The 14,971-nt window shown below is 37.0% G+C and overlaps 4 protein-coding genes across 4 annotated transcripts; 1 reads left to right on the top strand and 3 right to left on the bottom strand.

Moving 5' to 3' along the window:
- Positions 1-216: 216 nt before the first annotated feature.
- Positions 217-1,157, bottom strand: LOC135803876 (troponin C, isoallergen Bla g 6.0101-like). Its single transcript, XM_065317596.1, has 5 exons — positions 1,023-1,157; positions 930-957; positions 737-852; positions 396-681; positions 217-339 (listed from the first exon to the last, which is right to left on the bottom strand). Exons 1-5 carry the CDS (start codon positions 1,026-1,028, stop codon positions 314-316), a joined length of 462 nt encoding a protein of 153 aa, XP_065173668.1. The 5' UTR covers positions 1,029-1,157; the 3' UTR covers positions 217-313.
- A 736-nt stretch (positions 1,158-1,893) lies between these two features.
- Positions 1,894-2,815, bottom strand: LOC135789306 (troponin C, isoallergen Bla g 6.0101-like). Its single transcript, XM_065299082.1, has 3 exons — positions 2,654-2,815; positions 2,173-2,568; positions 1,894-2,100 (listed from the first exon to the last, which is right to left on the bottom strand). The coding sequence occupies exons 1-3, from the start codon at positions 2,685-2,687 to the stop codon at positions 2,066-2,068; spliced, it is 465 nt and encodes a 154-aa protein (XP_065155154.1). The 5' UTR covers positions 2,688-2,815; the 3' UTR covers positions 1,894-2,065.
- Positions 2,816-3,533: 718 nt separating this feature from the next.
- On the top strand, positions 3,534-6,259 carry LOC135803739 (leucine-rich repeat transmembrane protein FLRT2-like). Its single transcript, XM_065317429.1, has 2 exons — positions 3,534-4,155; positions 4,208-6,259. The coding sequence occupies exons 1-2, from the start codon at positions 3,991-3,993 to the stop codon at positions 5,981-5,983; spliced, it is 1,941 nt and encodes a 646-aa protein (XP_065173501.1). The 5' UTR covers positions 3,534-3,990; the 3' UTR covers positions 5,984-6,259.
- baz (par-3 family cell polarity regulator) lies at positions 6,005-14,366 on the bottom strand. The gene is given in 15 exon segments (XM_065317430.1): positions 6,005-6,557; positions 6,858-6,941; positions 7,197-7,246; positions 7,249-7,327; positions 7,524-7,723; positions 7,778-8,472; positions 8,566-8,634; positions 8,757-9,127; positions 9,186-9,976; positions 10,085-10,339; positions 10,461-11,028; positions 11,087-11,769; positions 11,831-12,034; positions 12,390-12,625; positions 14,070-14,366. Coding segments are annotated over 14 exon segments (4,500 nt in total). The 5' UTR covers positions 12,582-12,625; positions 14,070-14,366; the 3' UTR covers positions 6,005-6,298.
- Between the last annotated feature and the right edge of the window lie 605 nt (positions 14,367-14,971).

Below are 14,971 nucleotides of genomic sequence, written 5' to 3'. Positions count from 1 at the left end.
CCATAGCACTAGAACTTCTAACAATCGTCAAACTAACTTAATTTAAAAACTGTATTTGTAAATCGACAACAAAATAATTCAATATCTTCTTCCCAAATTATTACTTAAAATAATTTGCTCTTTTCTCATTTCAGAATTTACCATCCGATCCTTTCTATCGCTTTTAGTTTAGAAAAAAATCGTAATCAAAATAATGAGGTAAATGAAAAGAAATACTATAAGTACATAAGCATGTATTTTAAATAAAATCATACAGAAAACTTTTATTGTCACTCATTATAATCCAATCATATCAATTTTTATAATTATATATTTATCCAACCATCATAGCTTTGAATTCTGCAAAAGAAGTGTTATATTATATACGTTAAATATTTAAATATTTGAATTTTTACCTTCCCAATCAACGGTGCCGGAACCGTCAATATCAATTTCTTCAATCATTTGTTCCAAATCCTCCGGCGTCATTTTCTCGTCTAATTCCTTCAAGATTTCGCGCAGCAAATCAGTAGAGATATATCCCAAACCTTCTTTGTCATACAAGCGGAAAGCGTCCTTCAACTCACGTAATATGGCTTCCGTGTCTTCTTCTTCTTCACCTAAGAAGCGAGAAGCCAGACAAGCAAACTCTTCAAAAGACATTTCGCCATTGCCATCCGAATCAATTTCGCTCACAATTTTCTGTAAATTTAAAAATATATGCTTAATTTGCAATAAATATCCACGGCAAACTTACTTTTAATTCATCTGGCTTCACTTGATGTCCCAACATATCCAAAATTTGACCAATCATGTCGATACCAATAGCACCTTTCTTGTCCAAGTCGAATGCCTCGAAAGTATTTTTCAACACTGCACCAAATTAAAACGTAATAATTTATAATTGAACTAATCCACAAAATAAATATTCGATTAATTTTATTACTTACATCCGAGTTGATCCTTAGAAAGTTCGTCCTAGAGAATTAAAATTAAAAATTAAATTATAAAAAAGTGTAAATTTGAAGCAGAGTTTAACTTACCACCATGATTGCTGATGTATATTCAAGTAAGTGGGTTAATCGCACGACAGCAGACTAGTAATTAAACGCAACAAAACGACACCCACAAATATTGGCTGTCGATTTATTTCAGTCGCTTCGTATTTATAGATTGATTCACACCTTCACCTTTAACCGCTATGAAGCCCTTTTCTAAACGAATCAAAAACACATTCGCATCCATTAAGTATTTAATCGATTTATGCGACGGGAACTCATCCGAAATAAACTAACAACATGCCAGCGATGTAAATATAAATGTTGTTATTACACAAAAACATTCTGGAACATAACAAATAAGTGATACTTTTACAATCATTTAGATAATCTTTTCCCATTGCAAATTTACTTTACGTCGGTGTCAAGAATTTTCTTTTTTGCTCTATTACACATGTTAAAGTTATGATATTTTTAAAAGTAAATAAACAAATGATTCCAAAATTGCGGATATGAAAAAACGAAAACTGCTATAAGAAAACAATGAATCACATTTCCATTCCAGTTAGTTTATTCATAGAGTGCTATTAAAACAAATATGTGATGGGTAATTCAAAATTAAAATAACTTTCAAAGTAAGATTCACCAAGGTTTACAAGTTTTATAATTCTACATCTGCTAGAATGTGTGTAATGTTAATTAGTTTCCAACATCATTCAACAGAGTTCAACAAAAATAAATTTTATTTTCAACAACAAGTAAATAACCATTTACAGCACAAACTTTGTACATTCATTATGTAGTCTTAAATATATATATACATAAAATTTTTGGCATAAGAGACTTGCGTTCTCAAATCAAAACAACTTTGATTGGAAATTAAAGAATCCAGGAAAAGTCGAATGAAACAAAAACATATTGTGTAACTTTTATAATGACTTCACAATCTGGTCACGAGATATGTACAGGTACACATGATATGTGTTCGCATTGCAAAAGAGGAACTGAATGTATGTCCAAAACAACGGTTACATTAAATGGAATTTTGCTTATGTATTAGATGATTTATGTACCTCGAAAGAATGCGTTTAGTCATCACCGCCGGTCATGACTTCCATGAATTCTGCAATCATAAAATTTATTTAATGAAGCAACTCATTAAAACTTTTAAAAGTTTATGTTAAAGATGACTTACCATCGAAGTCAACAGTGCCGGAACCGTCAGAATCAATTTCAGCAATCATCATGTCCAACTCCTCGCCGGTGATCTTGTCGTCAAGTTCCTTCAAGATTTCCTTCAAGGTGTGGGTGGTGATGTAGCCGTTACCTTCTTTGTCGTAGAGACGGAAGGCTTCCTTAAGTTCTTGTTGCATGGCTTCAGCATCTTCCTCAACCATGAATCGGGAAGCAAGGGTGATGAACTCCTCGAACTCCAACTCACCGGAGCCATCATCATCGACCTCAGCAATGATATCAGCCAACATTTTCTCAGTCATGTTGATACCCAACATGCCCAAAATGGTACCGATCATCACGGTGCCGATGGAACCCTTCTTTTCAACATCAAAGGTGTCGAAGGCATTCTTCAACACTAAACAAAAATACAATAATTTGATTTACGGATTCAAATAATATTTTAATTAAGATTTTATTTATTTGTAGTTTAAAATACGTACGAGCAATTTGTTCCTTGTTAAGTTCTTCCGCCATTGTGATTTTGGTTGTGTGATTTCACTACACAAAGTTTAACACTTGAATGTGAGCTATGCAAAGTCCTGAGAACTACAGCTACGGAATCTACAAAGCTCGAAACTTTTAAAATATTTCAGGCGGCCGTAAAATTTGGTGGGGCTTGGAAGTTTTTCGCTTTTTACAAGTTTACAGATTATAGTTCTTTTCAAATCTGTTGTATACCGCATAACATAACATTTCAGTTCATCCTCGGCGTTGGCACACCTCAATGAATTCAAATTTTTATTTATAAACGAAATCTCTGGTAAATACTATAACGAATTCGTAAAAATAAATTTTCTATTGTGCTGGCGGCTTTCGGGATTCTCAACTAGCTAAATACCGAACGTCCCAAAATTTTCTAGGACAACTTATTTCATACAACACATTCATTCATATCAGTTAATTGGATATGGAACATTAATTAGTTGTTTTAAATATAAAATAATAAAATATTTAAACATTTTATATAGTTTTGGAATGTTTTCGTAAATAATTACGAATTTAAACATCTTCTAACATGTCATTTTGGCGGAAACGTTTATGAAAATGTATTACATTTCCCCACGTGTTAAAGCATTAAAAAAATAGAGAAATCCACTTGAACCGCATGGGAAAGGACAGTAGTAAAAATATAATTCTAACCGTTTTCGGATGTATGAACCCAGGCGCTCGTTTGCTGGGCGGCAGCCAAAATACAAACGAGCTGGAATCGCGCAAAGGCGTCACCGCACGCAACAACTATAGTCGATTCTAAAACTGGGAAACAACTATATAACGACTGTACGTCTCGCACTTACAGTGCTTACGGTGTAAATTGTGTTATTCTACGCTTCGTAAAGTAAATCATAAATTCCTATTCATTAGACTGTATTTAAACAGCAAATTTACACGATGAACCAGCTATTAAACGCAGACAAATGAATTGTTTAGAACAGATTTAGTCCTTGGGCGGACACGTGTAATGTCACGGACTAAAACACAATTAATATTCTTCATTTAATCACTTTACGTCAACAAAATTGAAAAAAAGATTTAGAGCTGCTATATTGTATAATATATTATCGCATGGTTATATTAACAAATACATAAATAAGTAATAAATAAATAAAGGATCTATGAAAATAGGCAATATATGAAAATGCATTCAGATGGTAGGATTGAGAGATAATCCAATTCATAGTTGATATCATAATCAGATACCGTAATAAATGTAATAAATATGAGAAAAGTAAATTATTGTATTGATTTGCAATTGACACTAGTTATAGTCTAACGTAAAATGTCTTCTTTGTATTGTATTAAAATAAAAGCTTGCATTATCAGTTGGTTTTATTTAAACCAAATAATTGCAGCAAACGATTGTGTGTCAAAAACTTGCTCAATAACCTGCTCGGGAGATTATAGTAAACTGTGGGCTGAGCAGATAGAACAAATTGCTACAGACGTAAGTTAAACAAACAAAACATAATTTATTTCTTATGTATTATTCTGTTTAGAATAACTGTGCCACAATAAATCTAGAATTATTAAACAGCAAATTCAATTCTAAAGTTCTACCATCAGATTGGTTAAAAACGGACTCAGATGGCAAGACCCGCGAGGTTCTTAAAATCCAAACCTTAAAATTTACAGCTTGTAATTTCGAGAGCATAGAACCTGATGCGCTTTCCATCGCGGGCCTGGAAACACTACATTTTAGTTATGGTGCCATTGAATACTTTAAAAAAGAGTTCTTTAATAGTTTACCAGCACTGTTAACATTCAATTTGGATAATTGCCGTGGTCCTTTCCTTGTGGAAGAATGTTTATTCGAAAATGCTTCGAAAATGGAGACTCTCTCAATAGAAAACTGTGAATTTGAAGGTGAATTGATCGGCAACATCACGGGACAAAATGGCAGTCCGACGCCATTACAAAATATTGCCTTACGGTATAACAGAATACATAGTTTACCTGATTTAATCTTCTCGAAGGCAAAAAAACTACGAAGTATTTACCTGGATCAGAATGACTTGCAGACAATATCGAAAAAAGCGTTCTGGGTCGAAGGGATACAAAAAATAGATTTAACTGGTAACTATTTGACAACTTTGGAAAACGGAACATTTGATTACGTTCGGAATACGCAATGGGCCACAGGTACGCTTATTATAGACAATAATCCATGGAAATGCGATTGTAACTTGAAGTGGTTACAAGATTTGTATTTTTCAAATGATGTAGTTATTGATCCGGTCCCAAAGTGTGATGATTTTCAATCATTTACTGAAGCATCATTTGAATGTGAAACTGAAACAACTACATCATCATCAAATCCTACGTCGCTTACGACTAGTAGTACTGAATTAACAACACAAACGAGTGACACGAGCGTTTCAACCATTGAATCTACAGCATCTACACCACCAAATCCAAATGAAACCCTCAAAACTTTGGAATGTAAAGAAGTTAAGAAATATTTGTCGCTTGACGATTCATCCAGAGAATTTTTGCGATCAGTCCAAATTACATTCGCAGCAGGAAATAATGAACTTGTCAAAGTTGATATCTACAGTTTAGACGACGATCCACAGCTTGAATTAGTATTTACAGACAAATTAACAGATATTAATCTGGTATACTTCGAGATTTTCGATTCTACCTCTCCGATTTGCATTGCAAATATAAATAAATCCGTGTATCTAGACGAACTGCGCCGAAATCACACATACACGTTCTGTCTGCTTGCTAAAAATGAACTGACCGTCCCGCCGAGCAATTGTTTCGGCTTACAAATACCACCTGACTGGGAAGACCGTTCGTGGATCACAAACAAAAACAAAATTCTGATAATCGGCAGCATAACAGGTTCCTTAATTCTATGTGCAGCGATTAGCGGCATTATTGCATTTATTGTAATAAGAACGTATCCGACTCTAATCGACGGAAATAAAGACGTCGTTATTTTGAAACACAGTCCGAAAGTGCAACCCACGCAGGAAGCACCAAATTTTGAACGTCCTGAATACGCGGAACCGATTCGCAATCTCTACAACGGGCCATCGCAGTCTGGTTATCTGACTCCTGCTAGTAATTACGAAAAGATTAATTATTACACACGTCGAATGAATTCTACTTACGGCGGACAGAGTAATAGTTATATTAGGCCTGGTTACAGTGGTGGATGTGATGGTACCCATATCGATGAAGTTGAAAAACTTGAAAGTTTCATCTTTTCTTCACCGCCACCCTTACCCAAACTAAATCAAATGCAAGATAAAATATATTACTAACTAATCAATCACGTACCAAGCTTTTAGTATATAAAAATATTATTGGAATGTGTATTTTAATTTTATATACATAAATTATGACCTATGCATACTATCGGTATTCTTGTTTCTATGTACAAATAATTAAATTACGTAATACACGATATTGAATACTTCCACGCGTAAGTATAAAAAAATAACTTTATAAAAATGGAAGTAAAATCATAATTAATAAATGTTTTGTATAAAATCTAAACAATATGTTAAAAATCGATAATAAAATTATTGGATTGTGAATGATACAGTGTTGCTTGATTGGAATGATTAAAACATCAGTCAGACTTTGGTGCCGTTTTGTTTTGCTTCCTTCTGTTCACCGATGGTGACCTGCGTAACAAATGGCCCGCGCCGATTGTATTGCGGCGGTACACGTTGTGATGGCGGCGGATGCTGTTGGTATTGATGTGGATTACTATTTCTGCCTCTAGTTGATAGGATCGATTGCACGCTCTCGTATTCGTAGAAGTTTGAGACCGGTCGCAGCTGCATTTCTTGCTTCGGCTGTCGCTGTGAGTGATACTGGTGTTGCTTTCGACTAGAACACGCATAAAACTCTCTTAAATTCAATATTCTCAAGAATGTAATCAAGCAATTTGAGTTACATGACTAAAAATAAATGGTAACACCATGAAAACTGTGTTACCACTCGATTTATGCCATGTAACTTGCACTACTTTACTCTAAATTGGTTTTCCTGAAAAAATTGAACAACTTTTTAGATGATACCGTAAACCGTCCCGATGCATGCAAATTCAAAATGGTTTCTCACAAAGCATCCCAGAGAAGAATGATTGGTGCGTATGTGTTTGAAAAGAAATTCTATACGTGTGCATACCTTTCCTCCTCCACCTTTAATCTCTGCTGCTGCACCTGCAAGCGCATTTGCACTATTTGAGAATCAGACAGGTTGTCGGACCGACTGTATGCGTGCGTTCGAAGAGGAGACACATTAAACAAAAGGACGTTGTTAATCACACACATGGTTACAGAAACATCATACAAACATTGAAAACGATAAATGAATTATGTTCTTGATATTGGTGCAAGGTTAACACATCACACAACAATTAACGGAAAGTTAATAGACAAACTTAAATGTGCAATTAATTTGGTGTTAATGTTTAATTCGCGATCCAATAAACTCATAATCAGATTGTTATCAAATAGGACTTACCTCAAGTGTGATTGTAACTCGTCATGGTTGACGTAGTGTGTGAGGGAGGTCTCATCGCTTCCGTGACGCCAGTGCGACTTCCGGGCCGGCCATAACTCGTCCCGTAGTTGTTAACTGGATGTTCAGGAGGTCTCTAGGTATAAACGTCACATTTACAAATATGGATTTGAAGAGTGCAGATAGATACGAATGTACAATTAAAATTTATTTATCGTTAGTAAAATCGAATCATTAATATCATCATAAGTATACAGTTAAAAGTAATTGTTGTAAAAGCTAAGAAGGAAACATTCAATTTAAAGTTTGGTGTGTTGTATAGAAATGTACATATTATTTAAATTGCTAACCTGTCGGGAGATCTGTTCATAATGCGGGTCCGCCTCCGATGGCGGATAATAGCTGTGACGCGCCGCCATGCGCTGTTCGTGTGCTTTTAAAAGATTGCTGCCATGTGCGCGGCTTTGTTGCTCCGGACTGCGTCGGTATCTGTGATTAACGGATTGCATTGGAGCATTCTCGGGAATCACCTAAAAGTTTCATCATTGTCATTTTCATTACATGATTACCAACTGGTATTTTACCTGCACCTGTTCAGCATGATGATGCACATATCCATGCCGTTGATAGATCGGCTCTCGTTGGATTTGCGCCGCTTGCTGCGGGCTGGGATTCATTTGCATCGGTGGATATCGTGAATGCACTTGTTGTTGATGTGGGATTGGTTGTTGAACTTGATTTGATGGCTCCTTTGATGGCTCTTCGATTTTATTGCTTTCGTCCTTAGGGGCTTCGTCAAATTCATTACTCTGCTGGTAATGTTGATGTTCCTCGACAGGAAAATCAATTTTTCGATGTTTTCCAAATCGGAACATCGAACCAATACCTTTAAGAATACTTGGTTTCTTTTTGGAAGCTTTATGTTTAGAATCTAGTGCTGCATTTAGTGATGATTGGCGCAATCCACCGCGGACATTGTTAAAACCGTCAATTTCACGCTCATAGTCTGCGGGCGGGTCGAGTAGCCAATGTTTTTTGGCACTCACCTCGCTACGATGATTCGGATCCAAACTGTATTCCTTGTCAACAGCAGCACGGAAACTTTCCTCGCAACCTTTACCTCGTATTACTTTTAAAGCTCCACCTGGTCCCCGGTAACTGTATGCCGGGTCACCCTCTTCTTGCATTTGAATTTCTTGTACCATTGTTTGTAAAGATTCTAAACTAGACGACTTTTTCATTCCCAAAGACGGTCCTAGTTCACCGAGCTTATCAGCGTCTATAAAATTAGTTACGATCAGAAAACGAACATAGGAAACGAATATTGAAATAGTTAGTGACAAAGCATGATGATGATGTGTTCATAGCTTACATTCAGGATGCTCAGTTGGCCGATTCACACTGATAACTGACTCCACTGATCCGACCCGCGTTAAATTAGCTGCCGAAGAATGATTTTCGGTATTAGCACAACATGCCCACGTAAACATTCAAATGGTAATTAAGTTAAGTGCACCTATGCCTCACCGTGAATTCAAACTCTTAAAAAACGTCAACACTTACCTTCTTTACCTTTCAGTCGTTCCTCACGCATTTTCTTCGTCCGTTGATATGTGTCAGTACTTTTCGCATCCAGTGTTGCATGTCGCTTCTCTGACATACTCTGCCTGCCAAAAGCGTCCCTACAAAATCCAGCCGGATTCTCTAAACTCAATTGACTTGCGTATGTCGCATCAGTGCCTCCAGGTTTTTGATTACTGGTGTCCAAGTCACTACTTTTATCACAGATACTGCGGTTAATCATGGACTTTCCATCTGGCTCATGATCCTTGCGGTTTTCAATCGATTTATTTATTGCAGCGCTCACGCCGTTATTTGGTATGATTGGAATTATTTTTGTATTTGATGGCGATGCTGGTTTAAGAATATTACTCCTGCAATAATATTAATGATTAGAACGTGTACTGTAGAGATAAATTATAATAATCATACTTGGAATGTATAATACGTGATCCGTAGTCGTCCTCAACTAAAACAGGCTCCATATTTGGCAAATTTATTGTCGTTCCCATTCGCGATTGATTCGGAGAGAACGTGCTCGCATTCCAGGTGTCATTCGTCGCTTTATAATAACTCTCATTACGCAATTGTTTATTCGTATTGCCCATTAATCGGTCCAAAACTGGATTCCACGTATTCATTGGACTATGAGCATGTGTCACCGGACTACTGCCGCTTTGATGACTCTGAATGCTTTTATTCAGAGACCCTTTCGACGAGTCCAGAGACTTATTCAAAGGATTGTAGATTATTGTATTGACAGAACCACCGGAGTTATCTGAATCAGTCGATTTCATCGAGTAAATCTCACGACTCTTATTACTTCCAAAACTAGTTTCATGAGGATTGCCTAAACTTCTATTCAAAGCTGGACTGAATGCACGTCTAGCAATAGTTAAAGTTATATTACCCGGAACGGGACCTTCATTATGACACATAGTTTTACGCAAGTTTTCCATCGCATCGCTGTTACTTTGATTCAGCAAAGAGATGCCATTCACACTAAGGAGTTGATCGTTCGTTCGCAATCGTTTATCTCGTGATGCAGCCCCGCCATGAATCACACTTTTAATGAATATCCCGAGATCCTGCGCACCACTTGTTTTGCCCTTCACGCTTATACCCAGACCTGCTTTCTCGGAATCATGCACCGGAATGTTAAAGGTAAGGTACTCGCGGTACCTCCAGGGCAGGGACAAACTGTCATCTAATTTATCATTAGGCTGTAAAACAAAACCAAAAGATTAATACATGCTAGAACTAAAATTTTAGTGAATTGTGTGGTGTATCATTATGGTATACGTGCAAAAATAGAACAAAAACAAAATTACAGTGATGTTTGCAGTATTGGTGGCCTCTTGAAACTGCGAGATTATTTTCGAAACATTGCTCTGTTGCCTCTCGCGCTCACGATCAACGCAATGATTGTCACTGGTATTCATTTGGACCATTTGTTGTGATGGCGGCGGTTGCATTTGATGCGTAAAACGATGATGCATTTGCGGAAGTGGAGGTATTGTTGGTGGGATTGATTCATCCCTTAGCTCCTCGCGACTCTCGCTTTTCTCGGCAATTGGATCCACTCCCTAAGCGTGAAGCACACAAATACAAACGATAACACACGATCAAACAAAACACCGGATGTGCGACAAAATGTGTGAACTAATTAGAACAAATATTTACCATAATATCAAAAGAAAAACTTACAATAATGCGTGGAAGAGATGTATCCGTTACATCTTCTTGTCGAGAGACAACAATCCCTACTGTACTACCAGTGGGAGTGTTCCTTAAAACAGCAGCAGCTTCCGATTGACTTTTACCAGTCATTTCTATACCATTTACTTCCAAAAGCCGGTCACCAATTTTTAATCGGCCATCTTCAACCGCAGCTCCCTTGGGAATAATATTCTTTATATAAATAGGACAATTACCACCTGCAGGATTATCCCTTGTTGTGATACTAAAGCCCAAACCATGAGGTCCCTTTGTCAATTCCAGTTCAATCTTTCTGCCTATTTTTCTGGTGTTGGCAATAAGCAATGATTTGGTATTGCGGCCACCTGATGGCACTTTTTTAGTTGGTGATACCGTCGCGACTTTTGTATTTGTACTCTGCTGTTTCTGTTCCACCTCTACAAGTCGCTCAATGTTCTCTTTATTTTCAATCATACGAGGATAAACGGGCGCTGGTAATTTCGAGTGTGAATTGGCTTTGGTTACTCTTAGCCGTAGCTCAGGTGATGTCAGTGAAAGTTTAAACATTTCTTGTACCCTAAAATAATAATAAACAATTGTTTGTTTTGTGAACTAGTTTCGGTAAGTAAACTTACCTTTGGAACGGCATATTAAGTAAATTATGACCGTTAATTTCAACAATACGATCAAACAAAGCCAATCTTCCATCACGATCTATTCTGCCATCAGGCTCAATGCCTTGCACTAACAATCCTTGGTCGTCCCCTTGTCGATTATAATCCGGTACCACATGAATACCTAGTGGGCCTGGTTCATTTCGAATAACAATTAACTCTCCAAAGTTTTTGTCTGTATTGTTCGCCTGACCCAGTGGTTCCTTTCGTTTCTGATCCCGTGGAAGTGATGTAGATGTATAATTCCTGTTATGCGCCCGTTCGGCGGCTTCCGCCCACTTATAACCACCACCTTCACCCAAAAATTGCATAGAAAGACGATTACTACCATCCCTGGATATTCGTTTAATCCCATTCGGTTTATTATCATTCTCTTCATCGTCATCTTCATCTCGACTCTCAGTCACCCAATCAGTGCTTACATTCAAATAAGTACCATTGGCTGGTTGTTCAAAGATAAGCGGAGCGGCAGACCATCGTTTCGTTTGATCAGTCGAAAGTGGAGGACCTGCTGGTAATTGATTCAAGGCAGGTTCACTACCACGCCGCACCTGTAATACTCCTGCTACCCCATTTGCCAAATGCTCTCCGGTTACCTCAATATCTGTACGTGTATAACCGGGGCCATATTTGTGATCACCGTCCTATAGTAATACCCAAATTAAGATATCTACATACCACTCAATCTTCTAAATAAACACTTACATGGAATATATCAGGACTGCCTGTGCCAACAGAGCTACCACTTGCACCATCGCCTCCGCCATGATGATGTGCCCCTTCGCCATCTTCAAAACTAGCTAGTATCTGTTCACGGTCATCTACAACATCGCTAAGATGATCGTCAGGGTCTAGAATACCGCCACCCTGTGACTGAAGGTTGTGCACCGCCAGCCATGAGTCAGGACCCTGAAATTTAAGACAAAAACACGCATTGTGAGTATTTAATTGAAAATAATTAAACTATTGTTACAATGTGAATATTGTGAATATTCCCACATGCCTTTCACTAGTTTGTTTCCTAAAAAGCATCCATTTTGTAGCATTGCCACAACTAATGTTCATTTCCGCTGAACACATACGTTTCGAAATCGTTTAAAAACAAAAACTAATTAAATATATACATATTTCTACTTGTATTTTAAACAATTACGGTCTCAGAGATAATTTTATACCACATTTTGCCTTATCAAAGAATTCCATTCCAATGACACCAATTTAGGTCTCGTTTTCAAAGTGGACAACATTGAAAATATGTATATACCTTCTCATTAATGGCGGCACGAATGTACGGCGTATGCGACGATCGTGTAATCGATATCCGTGTGGTCCCACGGCCAGGGACATTCCTCTGCAACTTTTCTACATTGTACGTGTGCCGCCATCCGAAAATCTGAACCAATTTTTCGGCCACCTCCGTGCACTTAGGCCCCACGTACGCGCAGTTATCAAACATGCTACGCTCATTGTGCACTCATTTCAATGTTTATTCTCACAAAGCTTATCACAGAAAACAGAAAACAATCAAAATGTTTGTTAAAAGATCATTTATAACAATGAAATCAATTAAACCAGTTGCTTTATTATCATCTTGTGCAAATACTGATAATGGCGTGTCTCTTGACTCAATACAAAAGAGTAAAACAAGTGTAGATGATAAAGATAAAAATAAAAAAGTAAAACTCTAGAAACTAAACACGTAACGCGTGCAATTTTAAAAGAATAGTCCTCGTGTCGCAAGTCGTAACAATTTTTCGCATAATGTCTCTTGTTAACTTCTCGCCACTTTCATTCGCGAGATTGAGTAAAGCCAGAAAGTGTTGTAGACTCTAACGACATGACATACAACGAGCCTATAATTTAGCACCACTTTTTTCTACGTTTATTATTGCAAAATTGTTGTGCGCGCCATTTTGCAAAAATGAATGTGGTATAAATCAGTTAAGACAATCTATAGAGTTATTACGCTGTTTCGAATGGGTTCACAAACACTGGCTGTATATCATTAAAGAACCGCTTGTTTCTGCATGTTTGCACTCTTAGGAATGAACTGAACATACGCGCATATAAGCCTACCATACCCATTACCCATGATATGCAATAACAGAGTACGGCCGCGTTGACCTCATCAACCGATCGTTCCAATGTTCAATCTAATACCGCGGAATGAATGAAAAACTCTGCGAATGCACCTACCAGCAAGACTAGAGACTAGACCTTCTATTTTCTGCACACATACCATCAACCCAAACATGTTTGAAATTCCTTTGCATAAATAATAAATAAAATACCATTTTAACAATATAATATTGAATAAAAACAAAATTTCGCTTTGTACATGCGAATGAATTTTAATTTTAAACTGTTCAGTTTCCATTTTTGATTCCTCCGCCATTTCCGACCGGAAATGCGTGCCTATAATTATGCCGTATCCGGTTTTGACCTTCGTTTGTAATATTTCGTACTCTACTCTTGATAGAATCTTTAACGAAGTTATTAAAATGATTAAAGCGTGAATTTACAACTTGTGTTTGAGTTGTGAGTGCGTCATTTGTTTGAATTTTGATAAACTAATCATTTTAATATCAATGTCGTCAGGTATCTCGTTACAAGACGGCGTCGCGAAATATTTCCGAGTATAATTCAACGATTCAAGCAGGTACAAAAACGGCAAAACAATCTCGTTTTCTATTATTTTATGTCGTCTCGCACAATCTAATTAAAATAAGTATATAAAAAATAGAACTTGAACCATTCGTAATGCGCAAAGAAATGTGGTGACTTTCTAAAGTCAAGTTTTAGCGTTGTCTACGTTCTGCGATGGGAGCAATGCAATTTCTTTCACGCGAGAAATCTGCAAGTCTCCTCTTCCACCGCAAGTATTTTGAAAGCATTGATTTCAATGTTATAAACATCATTTAAACAATATATTTATGAATCTAACTTGTTTCCAATATCCAATATGTTTAATAATTAATATATTCACGATGGGAATTGTTTCCTTTTTAAACTACACAGCACACACACGTTTCTTGTACATCACTTTTGTTTTAATATGATTCGCACCAATTTATAATCCTTTCAATTCGTTTGAAATGAGACCGCGCACGAAATGATCGACTCTGAGACACAGCGCGCGCGCGTACTCGAAGCTTTCTGTTTGTTTACTAACTTTAGCAACTTTGCGCCGGTGTAGCTAAGACAGTAGAAAACATTGGTGCGCCTGTGCAACACACGGGGGCCCACTAATTGCGTTTCGCTTCTCTACACTCTCAACAGGTAGGACTACGTTACACGTATACTAAAGTTGAATTGCTGAGAGGCCCCCACTTTTTCATGGTAGATATACGATATAGCATGGAACATAATAGATTATTGTCTACATACATTCAGACAGAATGAACCAACAGAGAGGATACTGAATGCTTCGCTTGGTTAACGCATTCCCCCTGCACCTGATCTAAGAAACCATTAAAACGCATGATAGAGAATGCAGACATTTTCCAGACGCAATTATACGTAATTTATATAAAAATTTATACCTGCTAATGAATCATGTATGTATTATTAACAATTACGCACAAGTTTTAATATTCTCATTAAAAACATAAACTTTATACGTGTAATTTTTGTCTGGTATTTGGGGCATATCAAAATTGAGATCATTTGTTTTTGTTTTATTCACTAACCAGTTGGAGAAATGAAATCGGACACCTACTTTACTACAGCTTGAATTTTAAACGAATTGTGTGCTATTGTAGGTTTTATAAGTTTAAATCTTGGTTTCACTATAGGCAACCGTGTACAAGAAGTTGCCTACCACAAACACAAGACGCGCAATATAAT

The sequence above is a fragment of the Atheta coriaria genome, unplaced genomic scaffold (assembly GCF_025399875.1).
Source record: "Atheta coriaria isolate IRGN ID8LTWV9N9 unplaced genomic scaffold, Caltech_Dcor_3.1 hic_scaffold_3_pilon, whole genome shotgun sequence".
Classification (NCBI taxonomy): domain Eukaryota; kingdom Metazoa; phylum Arthropoda; class Insecta; order Coleoptera; family Staphylinidae; genus Dalotia; species Dalotia coriaria.
Note: the sequence above shows the minus strand (reverse complement) of the source record. Positions and strands in the feature narration are given on the sequence as shown.

Coding starts and splice junctions, on each gene's coding strand:
- LOC135789306 (XM_065299082.1), bottom strand. CDS start 2,687: ATGGCGGAAGAACTTAACAAGGAACAAATTGCTC. Junction 2,569..2,653: donor TAACAAGGAACAAATTGCTC/GTACGTATTTTA, acceptor ATTTTTGTTTAG/TGTTGAAGAATGCCTTCGAC. Junction 2,101..2,172: donor CGGCACTGTTGACTTCGATG/GTAAGTCATCTT, acceptor TTATGATTGCAG/AATTCATGGAAGTCATGACC.
- LOC135803739 (XM_065317429.1), top strand. CDS start 3,991: ATGTCTTCTTTGTATTGTATTAAAATAAAAGCTTGCATTATCAGTTGG. Junction 4,156..4,207: donor TAGAACAAATTGCTACAGAC/GTAAGTTAAACA, acceptor TATTCTGTTTAG/AATAACTGTGCCACAATAAA.
- LOC135803876 (XM_065317596.1), bottom strand. Junction 853..929: donor TTCTAAGGATCAACTCGGAT/GTAAGTAATAAA, acceptor AATTTGGTGCAG/TGTTGAAAAATACTTTCGAG. Junction 682..736: donor TGAAGCCAGATGAATTAAAA/GTAAGTTTGCCG, acceptor TTAAATTTACAG/AAAATTGTGAGCGAAATTGA.